A 12,444-nucleotide genomic window follows, 5' to 3' on the forward strand; every position below is an offset into this window, starting at 1 on the left:
ATTTTTACCTTAGGTTTGCTTTGTGTGCTGTAATAGACAGCATGCGCAATAAACACGTTCATTTGTAAGCATGTGCTGATTGTATGGTTGTAAAATGCAACAAGAATGTACGGCTCTGCTGCTTTAAACAGGAGACAGAATCGGTCAGCTTGTGCTTTTATATCGCCGTGATATCGCATAAGGGGCCTTTCAGATAGACTCAGCGAATGTCTCGGAGAAAACGTTACCTTTTGCCTTTCTTCAACAGCGTGATTCAGACTCAAATTGCCAATAATTAGGTTTAGGTTTAAATGCTCACGTCTCAAAGAAACGGTTTAAAGAAAGGTGTGAAACTTACCATTTATCATCAGTTACTAAGAATATTAAGAATTAAAAGATTTAAATGTGTCTTTTGTATATTGAGTTGTTGAACACACATCACTCTGACTTTCTGTTCGTTTCGTTGCGCTGAAGGCGGGCCAGGATTTTGGAGCGTTCTTCTATAAAAATGTCATGATGCTATGTTCTGCTTGTGTATGTTTCTTACAGGAGGAACGCGGTGGATGCATTCCGGGTTAACGTGATCCACGCACGCCAGCAGGTCCGCTCGCCCGTCACTAACATTGCACGGACCAGCTTCTTCCATGTCAAGCGCTCCAACATCTGGCTGGCTGCCGTCACCAAGCAGAATGTCAACGCCGCCATGGTGTTCGAGTTCCTCTACAAGATGTGCGACGTCATGACTGCCTACTTCGGCAAGATCAGCGAGGAGAACATCAAAAACAACTTTGTGTTGATCTACGAGCTGTTGGATGGTAAGCTGACGCACTTCTTCCACGTTTTCACCAGTTCTCAATGACCTTTTTCTAATTCACCACTCCTATTAGTTCAAAACTATGGCAATGAATTGTGTAAACAAGCATGAACCACATTACAGCCACAGACTTCACCACTGAATCTGGAACGGTTGACATTTTTGTCATGATATTAATTGACCTACTGGAAACCCTCCGTTTTGAAAAATCTGTGTATGTGGTAGCCTTGTGGGTAAGGTGTTGGACTGCTGATTGGCAGGTCATGAATTCGAATCCCAGGTCCAGCAAGCGTTCACTGCTGGGCCCTCCAGCAAGGCCCTTAACCCTCAATTACTTTGTCGTATAAAATGTAAGTCGCTCCTGACGAAGGCATTTACATAAATGTAAAAACGATGCTTTACAAATAATTTCAATAGCAAGAATAATTTGAACGTGTGCAGGAGAGTGAGTAGCTTTTTAAATCAGACTTGTTTATCCCAAGCTCCTGGTAGTTAAACTGTACTCGACTACTGTAGGCGACCCGTTAGAGCTCTGTGTAGGCGACCCGTTAGTTAGCGCTCTGTGTAGGCGACCCGTTAGTTAGCGCTCTGTGTAGGCGACCCGTTAGTTAGCGCTCTGTGTAGGCGACCCGTTAGTTAGCGCTCTGTGTAGGCGACCCGTTAGTTAGCGCTCTGTGTAGGCGACCCGTTAGTTAGCGCTCTGTGTAGGCGACCCGTTAGTTAGCGCTCTGTGTAGGCGACCCGTTAGTTAGCGCTCTGTGTAGGCGACCCGTTAGTTAGCGCTCTGTGTAGGCGACCCGTTAGTTAGCGCTCTGTGTAGGCGACCCGTTAGTTAGCGCTCTGTGTAGGCGACCCGTTAGTTAGCGCTCTGTGTAGGCGACCCGTTAGTTAGCGCTCTGTGTAGGCGACCCGTTAGTTAGCGCTAGGTGTAGACAACCCGTTAGTTGGCGCTCTTTGACAATGTTTCTATAGCAGATGGTATTTGTTTAAAAACACATCTGTGTAATATATCCAGTTGTTGCTGATTTTCTGTTTTGCCTGATTTATTTTCCAGAATGTTTTTGCATTGTTCCCCATTATTACAGATGCTCGGTTATTCCCACAAGTACCAGCCGGAGTTCCTGTTGTGCTGTGGTTTTTTTAGGTTTTGATTTTTATGACTCGTATATAAGAAAATCAAAACCTAAAGAAAATACTGCGCAGACAGAGCAGCGTCTCCACACGTCCTGGGATCCTGCAGCAATATTACCTAAGTGGTTGAGATGAGATTTCCAAGTTTTTTGACAAGGTTAACAAAACGTTATCATGGTATTATGTCAAAGATAGTTATAGAAAGCTTCTCTGGCAATCAGAGTAATGGGGTCGCCTTCTAAGAGCAGGTCACTTCCATTGCTTCTTGAATTTTGTCCAAAATAGGCAGCTGTCTTTGTGCTGCTATCCAAATGGGATTGTCTTTATCTCCAGATGTACAGACAATGCCAAAGATCCTGGTGTACTCAGGCAGCCTCAATGTCAGTGCTGTTGACTTGATATTTAGTGGCACTAATATGCCATTTTATATAATAATGGATAAACAGAGAGCACTTTTCTGGTAGTGGTTGTTTTGCAGAAGGTCCAGATAGCCAGAAGTTACCAGACAACAAAAAAATGTTATAATAAAAGTGAAGATAAAGGTATTAAATAGAAAAAAACTCAAGTATTATTTAAACGAAAGAAAGGTTTAAGAACTCCTATTTTTATTATTATGTAATTCGTGCCTTCTTCTTGGTGGTTCTTCTACTTACTGTAGAAATCCTGGACTTTGGCTACCCACAGAACTCTGAGACCGGTGCACTGAAGACCTTCATCACTCAACAGGGCATCAAGAGCCAGGTTAGTTCCCATAGTTAGTTTTACTTTAAACAAGACCAAAGATTCTTACTTCACTGTTAAAAGCCTACCAGTAAACAGATGATTACTGAAGTCACTACAAATAAACTCATTAGGTTTTTCTCTTTGTGTTTACTTCTCCATGTGCCCTGTTCCATGTGCCTTCCAGCATCATGTAAGCACAGCTGTTCTCGTTTCTCTGTCTGATGATAATTAGCACTTTCTAAAAAGGTGTTCTCTAAATCTTTGTCACGCAGTCGATTTGACTTCATTTCCATCCGTATTTGCCTCCAGACTAAAGAAGAGCAGTCTCAGATCACCAGTCAGGTGACTGGGCAGATCGGGTGGAGACGTGAGGGCATTAAGTACCGTCGCAACGAGCTCTTTCTGGATGTTCTGGAGAGCGTGAACCTGCTCATGTCACCGCAAGGTAACACTCAATTCTGTTGCTGAGCTTGCACACCAGGCTTTAGGAGCGGTTCTCGTGTCTGTAATCGGTGTATGCTGTGCTCGGCGCATTTAACGATTAGTGTATATAGAGCCCTGTGTACCCATGACACGGCTAGTAATATACAGTACGCGTTTGCATGTAGGTCAGGTGCTGAGCGCCCATGTCTCTGGCCGTGTGGTTATGAAGAGCTACCTGAGTGGAATGCCTGAGTGCAAGTTTGGCATGAACGACAAGATCGTCATCGACAAGCAGGGCAAAGGGGGCACTACTGACGATGCAGGCAAGAGGTGAGAAACTAAAATCGATGGGTTTTTTTGTCCATCTTGACCATGAAATGAAGATCTATACATAAAATAACTACACAGTTCAGTCCTACAGTCTGAGTCTATCATATTCAATATACAATGCCACAGTATCCTGTAAGGTTTATTGAGGATCATACAGTATGTATAAAGTGCTGCAAAAAGTGTTTGCGCTCGTTTTAGAGACGAATCTTGTATGAGTCAATCAGAAAGCCACCGTCCTTTCTTAACCTTAAAGTGCTGGTAATATCATTAAACCTGTCAAACTCCTCACTGTCCTGGTCTCCCGATATGTTTGGGTTTCCTTCCAAATCCAAACATTGATGCCAGGATAGTTCTTCAGTGTAAAGTGATGCCCATCACTGATCACGCTTGTGCCTTCCATACTGCTTTTACTAAAAAACAAATATGGCTCGGCAGCTAAAAGAGCATAACCTCCTCTGGTTAACAGTATAATTAAGCGTATAGTCTGTGTCGGTCAGAGGGATGAGTATTATCAGTACCAGGCATACAGTATATCAGAGGGATATGTATGATGTATTATCAGAATAAAATAGGCAGTTTTTTTCAATAGAAATGTTTTGTATTAGGTTTTAAACACAAAGACTCAGACATTTGGACTATACTGACTATAAAAAGGTTAGATTTTGTCTTGTTTGTTTAATGTGAGCTCTGTAATTGCATCTTGGTCTTTTGTCGTTCCTGTAAGTGAGGTTTGTCATTTGTTTTCCTGTTCCTTTTATTTTATTTTATTTTTTATTTTGTAATTTGCACCTTTTTTTCCCCCCTTTTCTCTGCTGGACTGCAGTGAGTTGGGAGGCAGGTAGTGTACCGCTCACTCCTCACCCAGTCACCCACCTACAAATTGCCCTCTAATAGTCTGTAGTCTCAGGTGTGTTTGTCATTCCAGTTCTCCTAATTAGGAACATAGCTTCTGCTTCATTCATAGCTGTAAAATGTCGTTAGCATTAATGAACATATAATCAGGAGAGATGGGGCTGTAATATATTTTAGTTTATTTATTTATTCCCCCTTCCCAATGCAGTTAAACTCTCAGTGGTGCCACGTGTTTGTTTTGCCCGACTCCGTATAGAGAAATATTGAGTGCACAGTGATAGCTTTGCTTGATGTCAGCACAGGATTTCAGCCCGTAGAAGCATTCGAATTCAACCCGTCACAGAATGATAAGGGTAAATATACGTTCATCATAATCTGCCAGCACAGGGATTTGTACTGGTTTTATTAGGCTGGACAAACAAAAGGCACAGAAATGACGCTCCACATCAGAAAGAAAAAAAAAACCTTAGCATCGAATGCAAAATGAAATAAGGTTTAGATTTGGGGTATTTTGTGCACTGCATGTAAAATAGGTGTAATAACGTTTGTACTGTTAGAAATATCAGCTTTTATCCCATCAGCCTTAATCCTAGTTCTGCTTCGGTTATGAAAGTGGAAAATCTTTAGCAGTTTATTTGTGGACATTTTAAACATCTCCTCTGCGCCTTTGGGAAACTATTCACACAAGCAATCACCTCGGAGGAGTAGAGATAAAGTCCAGATCACTCAGTCTTCTTCTTATTATTATTATTATTATTATTGTTAGTCACTTTTCTTGCTTCTTAATGAGAGAGCATGCTATAGTCATAAAGCAAATGTCGCATGAACCGACCACGTGAAAGCCGCTTAATAATGTAATTATATTAGTGCAACAAAGTTTACTGTAAGGACAGTTTCTGTTTCCAAACGCAGCATTAGTAGGCCATGCTTTCCCATGTTCATTTATAACAACTAAATACACTGTATGGCCAAAAGTATCTGGACACCTGAGCTATCACAAAGATATGTGCTTGCTGATCATCATCATCATCAAAAACCATAGGTGTTATTGTGGAGATGGTGCCTTTTTTTTTTTTTTTACTACTGTGAGAGACTCGACTCTTCTCTGAAGGCTTTCCACTAGATTACATAAAAAGAAGGCCTGAGTCGTTTCAGTGCTTTATTTCATCCCAAAGGTGTTCAGTGGAGTTGAGGTCAGTGCTCCATACAGACCAGTCAAGTTTTTCGAGTCCAAACCGTAGCAAACCCTGTCTTTATGGAGCTTTGTATATTTTCATGCAGGAACAGGTTTGAGCCTCTTAATTCCACCGAGGGGACAGAATTTTTTTTGCCTTCTCTTGAATTCATGTGTTTTGTCCTTTTCTAGCTACCCCAAGTTTTTACCTGTCCATAAACTCTGTATACTTCACCAGATATTTAGTATCCAAGTCTCTAATATTACCCTTAATAGCATATATAGCTTTGTAACGTTCCCAGCGTTCTCCCAATACACACATTCATCTTTGTCTTCAGCAATACATCTTCTGTTCTGAGACGCAGTAATGTTTGCTATTCAGAGCGTGTGTCTCCTGTGTATGCCCTGCAGTAGCGGGAAGCAGTCTATAGCCATCGACGACTGCACCTTCCATCAGTGTGTCCGACTCAGCAAGTTTGACTCGGAGCGCAGCATCAGCTTCATCCCACCGGACGGAGAGTACGAGCTCATGAGGTACGTCCTGTGATCACGTGTATCAGCGGATGTCATTGTATCGTGTGCACTTTTCTAAGCGCGTGTCTGCACGTGTGCGTCCTCGCCGTAGATATCGCACCACTAAGGACATCATCCTGCCATTCCGTGTCATTCCTCTCGTAAGAGAGGTGGGACGCACCAAGCTGGAGGTGAAGGTGGTCATCAAGTCCAACTTCAAACCATCACTCCTGGCCCAGAAGATTGAGGTGAGTGAGTGTTGTTTTCTCATTTTTTTGTTAATCTAGTCCATTTTCTTAAGATATGCATTAGAATGTTTCTTACCATCAAGGGAAGTTAATAGTTTAGACTCGTGCAAACTTTGGGCGAAAACGCTTTCTTATATATTCCAATAAACCATAGAATTATTATTATTATATTGTCACATGCCTGTAACTAAGATGATGAACCAAATAAGATTCAGTGTGCTTGATTGTGAGCAGTCGCCAATGCGTTCTCCGTCATTTTTAATCCTAAACACGGCGATGATATAAAACGTTATGTGCCTGTCTGTGACCTCAGGTGCGCATCCCCACCCCGCTCAACACCAGTGGTGTGCAAGTGATCTGCATGAAGGGAAAAGCCAAGTATAAGGCCAGTGAAAACGCCATCGTGTGGAAGTGAGTTGCGCCTGCAGCTTTCTCGCTGCCCGTTCGTGGCAATGAAACGCTTCCTTGTTTTGGTAGATTTCTTCAGTTTGCTTTAAGTGTGTGTGTGTGTGTGTGTGTGTGTGTGTGTGTGTGTGTGTGTGTGTGTGTGTGTGTGTGTGTGTGTGTGTGCGCGTGTGCGTGCGTGTGTGTGTGTGTGTGTGTGTGTGTGTGTAGGATCAAGAGGATGGCTGGTATGAAGGAGTCACAGATCAGTGCCGAGATTGAGCTGCTGCCCACCAATGACAAGAAGAAGTGGGCTCGTCCACCCATCTCCATGAACTTTGAGGTCAGTTTAGTTAGTGTAACATCCTTGTAAATACGAAATTATTCAACTCCTGAATAAACCTTTTAAGGCGTCTACAAAACCTTTAGAATGGAATCGTTTAACGGTTAGGTCAGTAGGTGTTGTTGCGATAATGTGGTTTTGGTGACTGAGAGAGGGTCTTGAAAGCGCACTCAAAGCCACACTAGACCAGCAAATGTTCAGATGATCAGAGGAAGATTGATGATGATTATGGAAGCTTTTCCAGTCTGTCTTCCAGTTTTTCCAGTCTGTCTTCCAGTTTATCTCCATCTTTGAGGGCGTTTTCAAAAAACTTTTGATATGAGACAAAACTAACAGTAGGGTGTTTTTTGAAAAATCTTGTGCATATAAGTGCACACACTGTTAGGGGTTCATGATGCCCTGCATTTACTTACGTGTTTGAACAATAATGCTTAAGACGTCAAAGCCAAAAAATGGCATTGGGAGTTATATACAGTGTCTAAGTGAGAAAGGGATTCGTGTAATAATATACATTATTGGCACATTCTGTGCACCATGAGAAAATGGAGAAATCTCTACATCCTTCTTTGCTGGTACTTTTGTTATTAAACCTCAGCTTCTAATATTTCTACAGATCTATTGATTAACTCCGGTTGCTCTCGCTCAGGTGCCGTTCGCCCCGTCCGGACTCAAGGTGCGCTACCTAAAGGTGTTCGAGCCGAAGCTGAACTACAGCGATCATGATGTGATTAAATGGGTCCGCTACATCGGCCGCAGCGGCATCTACGAGACGCGCTGCTAACGGCAGCCCCCTCCGCTCAGTCAGGAGGAGAGGGAGGGGCTGAGGAGGAGAGACGAGCAACTGGAACCTCACTGGAGGAAGTGCAGAAGAGGTGTTCCCTTTATCTCTCTCCCTCCCTCCCTTCCCCTCCTCTTCCCCTTTTTCTGTGTTCACGCTGACAACAAAAACAAAGGGAAAAAAAATCCAAATTGGTTATTCAGAAATAATGTCGAGTGGAGAAAACAGGAAAATAAGTGTAGAAAACTTTGATACTAAAGGTGCATTTCGCTTCATTATGCATACTTACCTGCTAAACGACAGGGGCCCCATTCCATCGGGCCCCACCCATTCTTCCTCTTTTTAAGCATTCCAGACCCCTCGCTGATTGACTAACGGAGGATTTAGGCTCATTCTGTCTGTTTAGCAATAAGCAGTGAACATGTGCTTCTGTTCTCAGGCCTCATCAGTGCGTCATCATTCTCCTCTTTCTCTCCAGATCTGTTTCCGCTTGTGTGGTTGTACTTCTGCTCTGGTGTAGTCTGCTGAACTCTACTCCCCACTTTGTCATTCCATGAGTTTTTCTTTATTCTCTTTTTTATTACTCTTTTTTTTTTTTTTTAAATCCTAATCCCCAAAGTGTATTAGTTAGCTGTTGTCCATGTTTTGTAAGCAGTGTTTTATTGTATGCATCAATACTCTTGCCCCAACTTGCATCACTTATCTTCCGTCATCTTCCTCTCCGTCAGTACTTAGTTATTCATATGGATAATACTGAGGAAATGTTGTTCGCTTTGGTCTCTGATGTTTCACTTTTATCTGTGTGACCAAAAGTCTCCAAAATGAGGGACTACGAGCTTAAAAATACTATTACTAGAGTTAATCCAGCTGTGTGTCTGTGTATACAAACTCTATACACCATAAAGGGGTAAGAAGTGCCCTGCCAGGCTGACGTATCAGCTTTGTGTCTGTAGCAGAGGTTTATTCAGTGTGCGTGTGTGTGTGTGCGTGTGCGTGTGTGTGTGAGACTGAGCCTCTGTAAGCAGAAGGTCCCCCAACATCTCTCAGGTGCCAGTGTGTTTACCAGACGTTTACGGCGGACCAGTGGGATTCTTGCAGTGCACTGATATTTATCTTCCCATATTGAGATTTCTATGGCACAGATGTGGAGGCACAGCAATAAGTGCAGATTTGAAGAAATAAAATGGGTTATTAGAGTTTCTTTGGAACTAAATCACAACTCCGTTTTCAAGGAAAGATTTTCCAGAATCTCTTTTGGCCCATTGAGAAACGTTAGAAAGTAGCACTGAGCCCAGTTCTGCTTCTCTCTATCTATCCTCTGTGTGACTCAAAAAAAACAAAAAAAACACTATTACTGTTTAATAACACGGGCCAAGTAAGAGGTTTCACCACTTTCACCATAGTTAAACAGCGTTCCTGCCAAAAAAAAAGTGCCGAGTTTCTCGCAATCTTAAAGCTACAGTGATCCAGACACTACACACGTTCTAAATACAGATGTTCTTCACATGTTCTACACCTCTCTGAGAGATGATGAGGGTCCTGTGGGGCTTGATCCCTCAGCTTCAGTGTGTACTCTTCATTTGGTAACTTTGTGATTGTCCTGTTAATCCTAATAAAGAAACAAAAAGAATTCACATGACTTGAGTGCGGTTTTTTATATATTTTTATTATTGTTCTTCTAGAAAACGAGTCACTTCTGAATATTTACCCTATTCTTTCATTCCTTTATACTTGCTTTCCATTTTTAGGAGATGCTGCTACAAATGGACAGGATTTCAGTTTAATATGTTTTTGTTTTGCTTTTTATTGTGTTTAGTGTTTTATTTACAATATTTGGTATTCAGAGGAAATGCAGCATGAAGCCAGCAGAACATTTCAGGCAAAAAAAAACACTCAGAAATCATGAATGCAGCTAGTAATCTGCCTTTATACACGACATGTATAATCTGTCTTAATCCTAATCGTTTAGCGGTCAAACTGTTAATAAATATTAGATTTATCATGCAGGGTGCTCAAATTTGTGCAGTCAGGAACCTTTAACTGTATATGAACGTATATTATGAACATAATGAGCAGCATGCGTATTAGCAGTGTGTTATAAAGTACAAGTATCGTACTAGAAAAAGACTTTGGTAGAAGTGAAAGTTACCTTTTTGGAATATTACTCAAGTAAAAGTCTTAAAGTATCTGATATTTACTGTACTTAAGTATCAAAAGTCATTTTCTGATATTTGATGTACTTAAGTATTTAAAATAAAAAGTGAAATTTCAGTGATTTTCGGTAGGCATAAGAGGCACTTCATCCGGTAGGAAGAATCTTTCATTCCAATGTAAAGAAACATTTCTTGCAAATACAGCCACGGGTGTATAACATTATCTTCTTCACCCTCTTCACCCTGAGTTCACCACTATCGTCGGGGTGGTCCTCTACGATAACGGGAGGTCCTCCAGTATGTGCTTCCATGCAGTCGCACACATTTCTTCTGATTTTATTTTGTAGTAACGAAAATGCTTAGTGGAAATGTAGTGGAGTAAAAGTGAAAGTTGAATAAATTTAAATAGCGAAGTAAAGTACAGATACGTGAAATTTCTACTTAAGTACAGTAACGAAGTATTTGTACTCCGTTACATTACAACACTGCGTATTAGACACACAGGCACATGATCCTGTATGTTGACTATCAGCATTTATAAATTAATGAAACATTTCGGTTTAAGCTATTCATGTATATTTTTGGATTAAACCCGTTCTATTCATGTGACAGACTAATGATATCTCAATATTAAATATTAGCTTCATAAGATTTTTGAAGAAAGTCACTCACTTTGAGAAAGTTGGTCTAAGGAATATATTTCGACTCAGGAAGATGAGTCGAGGAAGTTGTTCTCGCAAAAGTATATGTTTGTGTAGGCTGACGTCATGGTCAATCGTTAAGCGGGTATGGATGCCAAAGGACGGTCCGCCTGATGGATCGATGGCCAATTAAACCCTCGTCTCTCATGCTTGGTGAAAGAGGAGCTGCTGTCTTGCTGCTCTTTCACCGCTTTGCTCTTCCACCTCCCTCTTCTTTTCTTCTCTGCTCTTTCCCAGACTGAGTGACAGCGCAGGGTCAAACAGCCTCTAGTTCCGCAGTCACCTGGATCGTCGCCAAAGCCCCCGGCCTTGGGCCAGAACGCAGGCCACAAGTTATGCGTGCGCTTCTCAGGTGTCCTTCATCAAAGCCCTGCTTGTCTTGTCTTTGGGAAAAAAATCTGTAGGATCCATTAATTCAGTGCTGTGACAGCAATTTTTGAGAGGTGGTTGCTTGAAAGCCAACTGTATAAGGATGTTTTTTCCTTATGCAACGGTGTAATTGTAATCTTGTCAAAACGAAATACTGTTCTTTTTTGGAATTTGTCAATAATCGATTAACCTATTGAGGTATTTTGCGACGACTGTTTAACATTCAGGATTCGTCCGTCGCAAGAAAGGCATTCTGAACTCTTATGAATTCTGAATCGAGTTGGAGGTCATTCAAGGTCGCTTAGACAAAGCACCATTCATGTCAAGTAAATCCATCATAAGCTAATGATTTCCTCTTCATCCGTATTGGATTTCCTCAAATAATGATCTGAGAGTTAAGGTGCCATGCTGAGAAAAACTACAGGCTTTTCCCTCAGCCCTCCAAAGGTCAGACAGTCCAGCAGGGTTAGCTAGAGACTGGAGGAGCATTTAGCCAAGGACACCAAGCCTTTGCCAGATTTTCACCTTGTTCTGCACAGTGGATTTTGAAGAAGTACTGCGTGTGCATGCTTAATGTGTAGGCCTTTAAAACACCAGTGTTGCAGAACAAAGTAGATGAAATGTTGACACAGTGCTTTCAGTGGATTTGCTGTGAATGTTAACACAACACTGTAGTGACATCTCGCACCTTGCTCTTTCAGGTAGATGCTGAGAGACTCGTAGATGCTTAGAGACTGAGAACGTTTTAGATCTGTTGTAATTTTACAGGTCAGGAAGGGAGATGTCTTCTAGATCCATGGCTATCTAACATGACAACAAATAAACACTGACTTGTTTTGTCTAAACCCAGAAGGAAAGCTTTTACACACTTAATTGTCATACATCTCATTATATGGAAGTGGAAGTGGTTCGAGATGCCTCCCATTACATTTTTAAGCTATGCAGTCTAGTCTGTTATAGATACAGTAATATCACTTATATTGTTGTGACAGCTTGAATATTACAAAACACTAAAACTATATTTAGCCATTTAATAAACCAACTAATTTAGCTTAAACTGTCACATAAGTAACATCAAAACCACTGACATGATGTGTGTAATGTGGGTTATCTTGTCACTTGTTACAATAGGCTGCAAGTGAACAGTCGGTTCTCAATGTTGAGGTGTTGGAAGCAAGAAAAACGTAAGTGTAAGGACCTGAGTGACTTTGAAAAGGGGCTAATTGTGAGGTTTACAGGACTGGGTTGGTCAGAGAGCCGCCAAAACAGCAGGTCTTTTGGGGTGTTGGTATACAGTGGTTATTAAATGCTGAAAGTGGCCCATAAAAACATTTGGGAAAGGTATTGCAGATGGTCTGATCCTACAGTAGAAATGCTAATGCTGGCTATGATAAAAAAAGGTTTCAGTATACACGGTACATTACAGCTTGCTGTCTTGCTGTGTACTTTTCTTGCTATATTACCTATATTACCTAGTATTAATGGTGATTGTATTCTTAGCCAGTGACCAAGTGAACCAGTATTAATGT

General features: G+C 41.4%; 1 protein-coding gene across 3 annotated transcripts in view; it reads left to right on the forward strand.

Moving 5' to 3' along the window:
• Window positions 1–9,322, forward strand: part of ap2m1b (adaptor related protein complex 2 subunit mu 1b) — a 21,380-nt gene extending 12,058 nt beyond the window's left edge. For 2 of the 3 annotated variants that reach the window (XM_027143037.2, XM_047822412.1), the window contains exons 3-13: window positions 529–794; window positions 2,583–2,665; window positions 2,832–2,837; window positions 2,957–3,092; window positions 3,256–3,400; window positions 4,224–4,238; window positions 5,838–5,960; window positions 6,052–6,187; window positions 6,501–6,598; window positions 6,803–6,914; window positions 7,561–9,322. In XM_027143037.2, the coding sequence (XP_026998838.1) occupies window positions 529–794; window positions 2,583–2,665; window positions 2,832–2,837; window positions 2,957–3,092; window positions 3,256–3,400; window positions 4,224–4,238; window positions 5,838–5,960; window positions 6,052–6,187; window positions 6,501–6,598; window positions 6,803–6,914; window positions 7,561–7,695 (1,255 nt within the window). In that variant the 3' untranslated portion in view covers window positions 7,696–9,322. The remainder of the gene's footprint in view (window positions 1–528; window positions 795–2,582; window positions 2,666–2,831; window positions 2,838–2,956; window positions 3,093–3,255; window positions 3,401–4,223; window positions 4,239–5,837; window positions 5,961–6,051; window positions 6,188–6,500; window positions 6,599–6,802; window positions 6,915–7,560) is intronic. The other variant, XM_027143118.2, reaches the window with a different exon arrangement.
• The last annotated feature ends 3,122 nt before the right edge of the window (window positions 9,323–12,444 follow it).

Source organism: Tachysurus fulvidraco, chromosome 13 (genome assembly GCF_022655615.1).
Source record: "Tachysurus fulvidraco isolate hzauxx_2018 chromosome 13, HZAU_PFXX_2.0, whole genome shotgun sequence".
In the NCBI taxonomy this organism is placed as follows: Eukaryota; Metazoa; Chordata; class Actinopteri; order Siluriformes; family Bagridae; genus Tachysurus; species Tachysurus fulvidraco.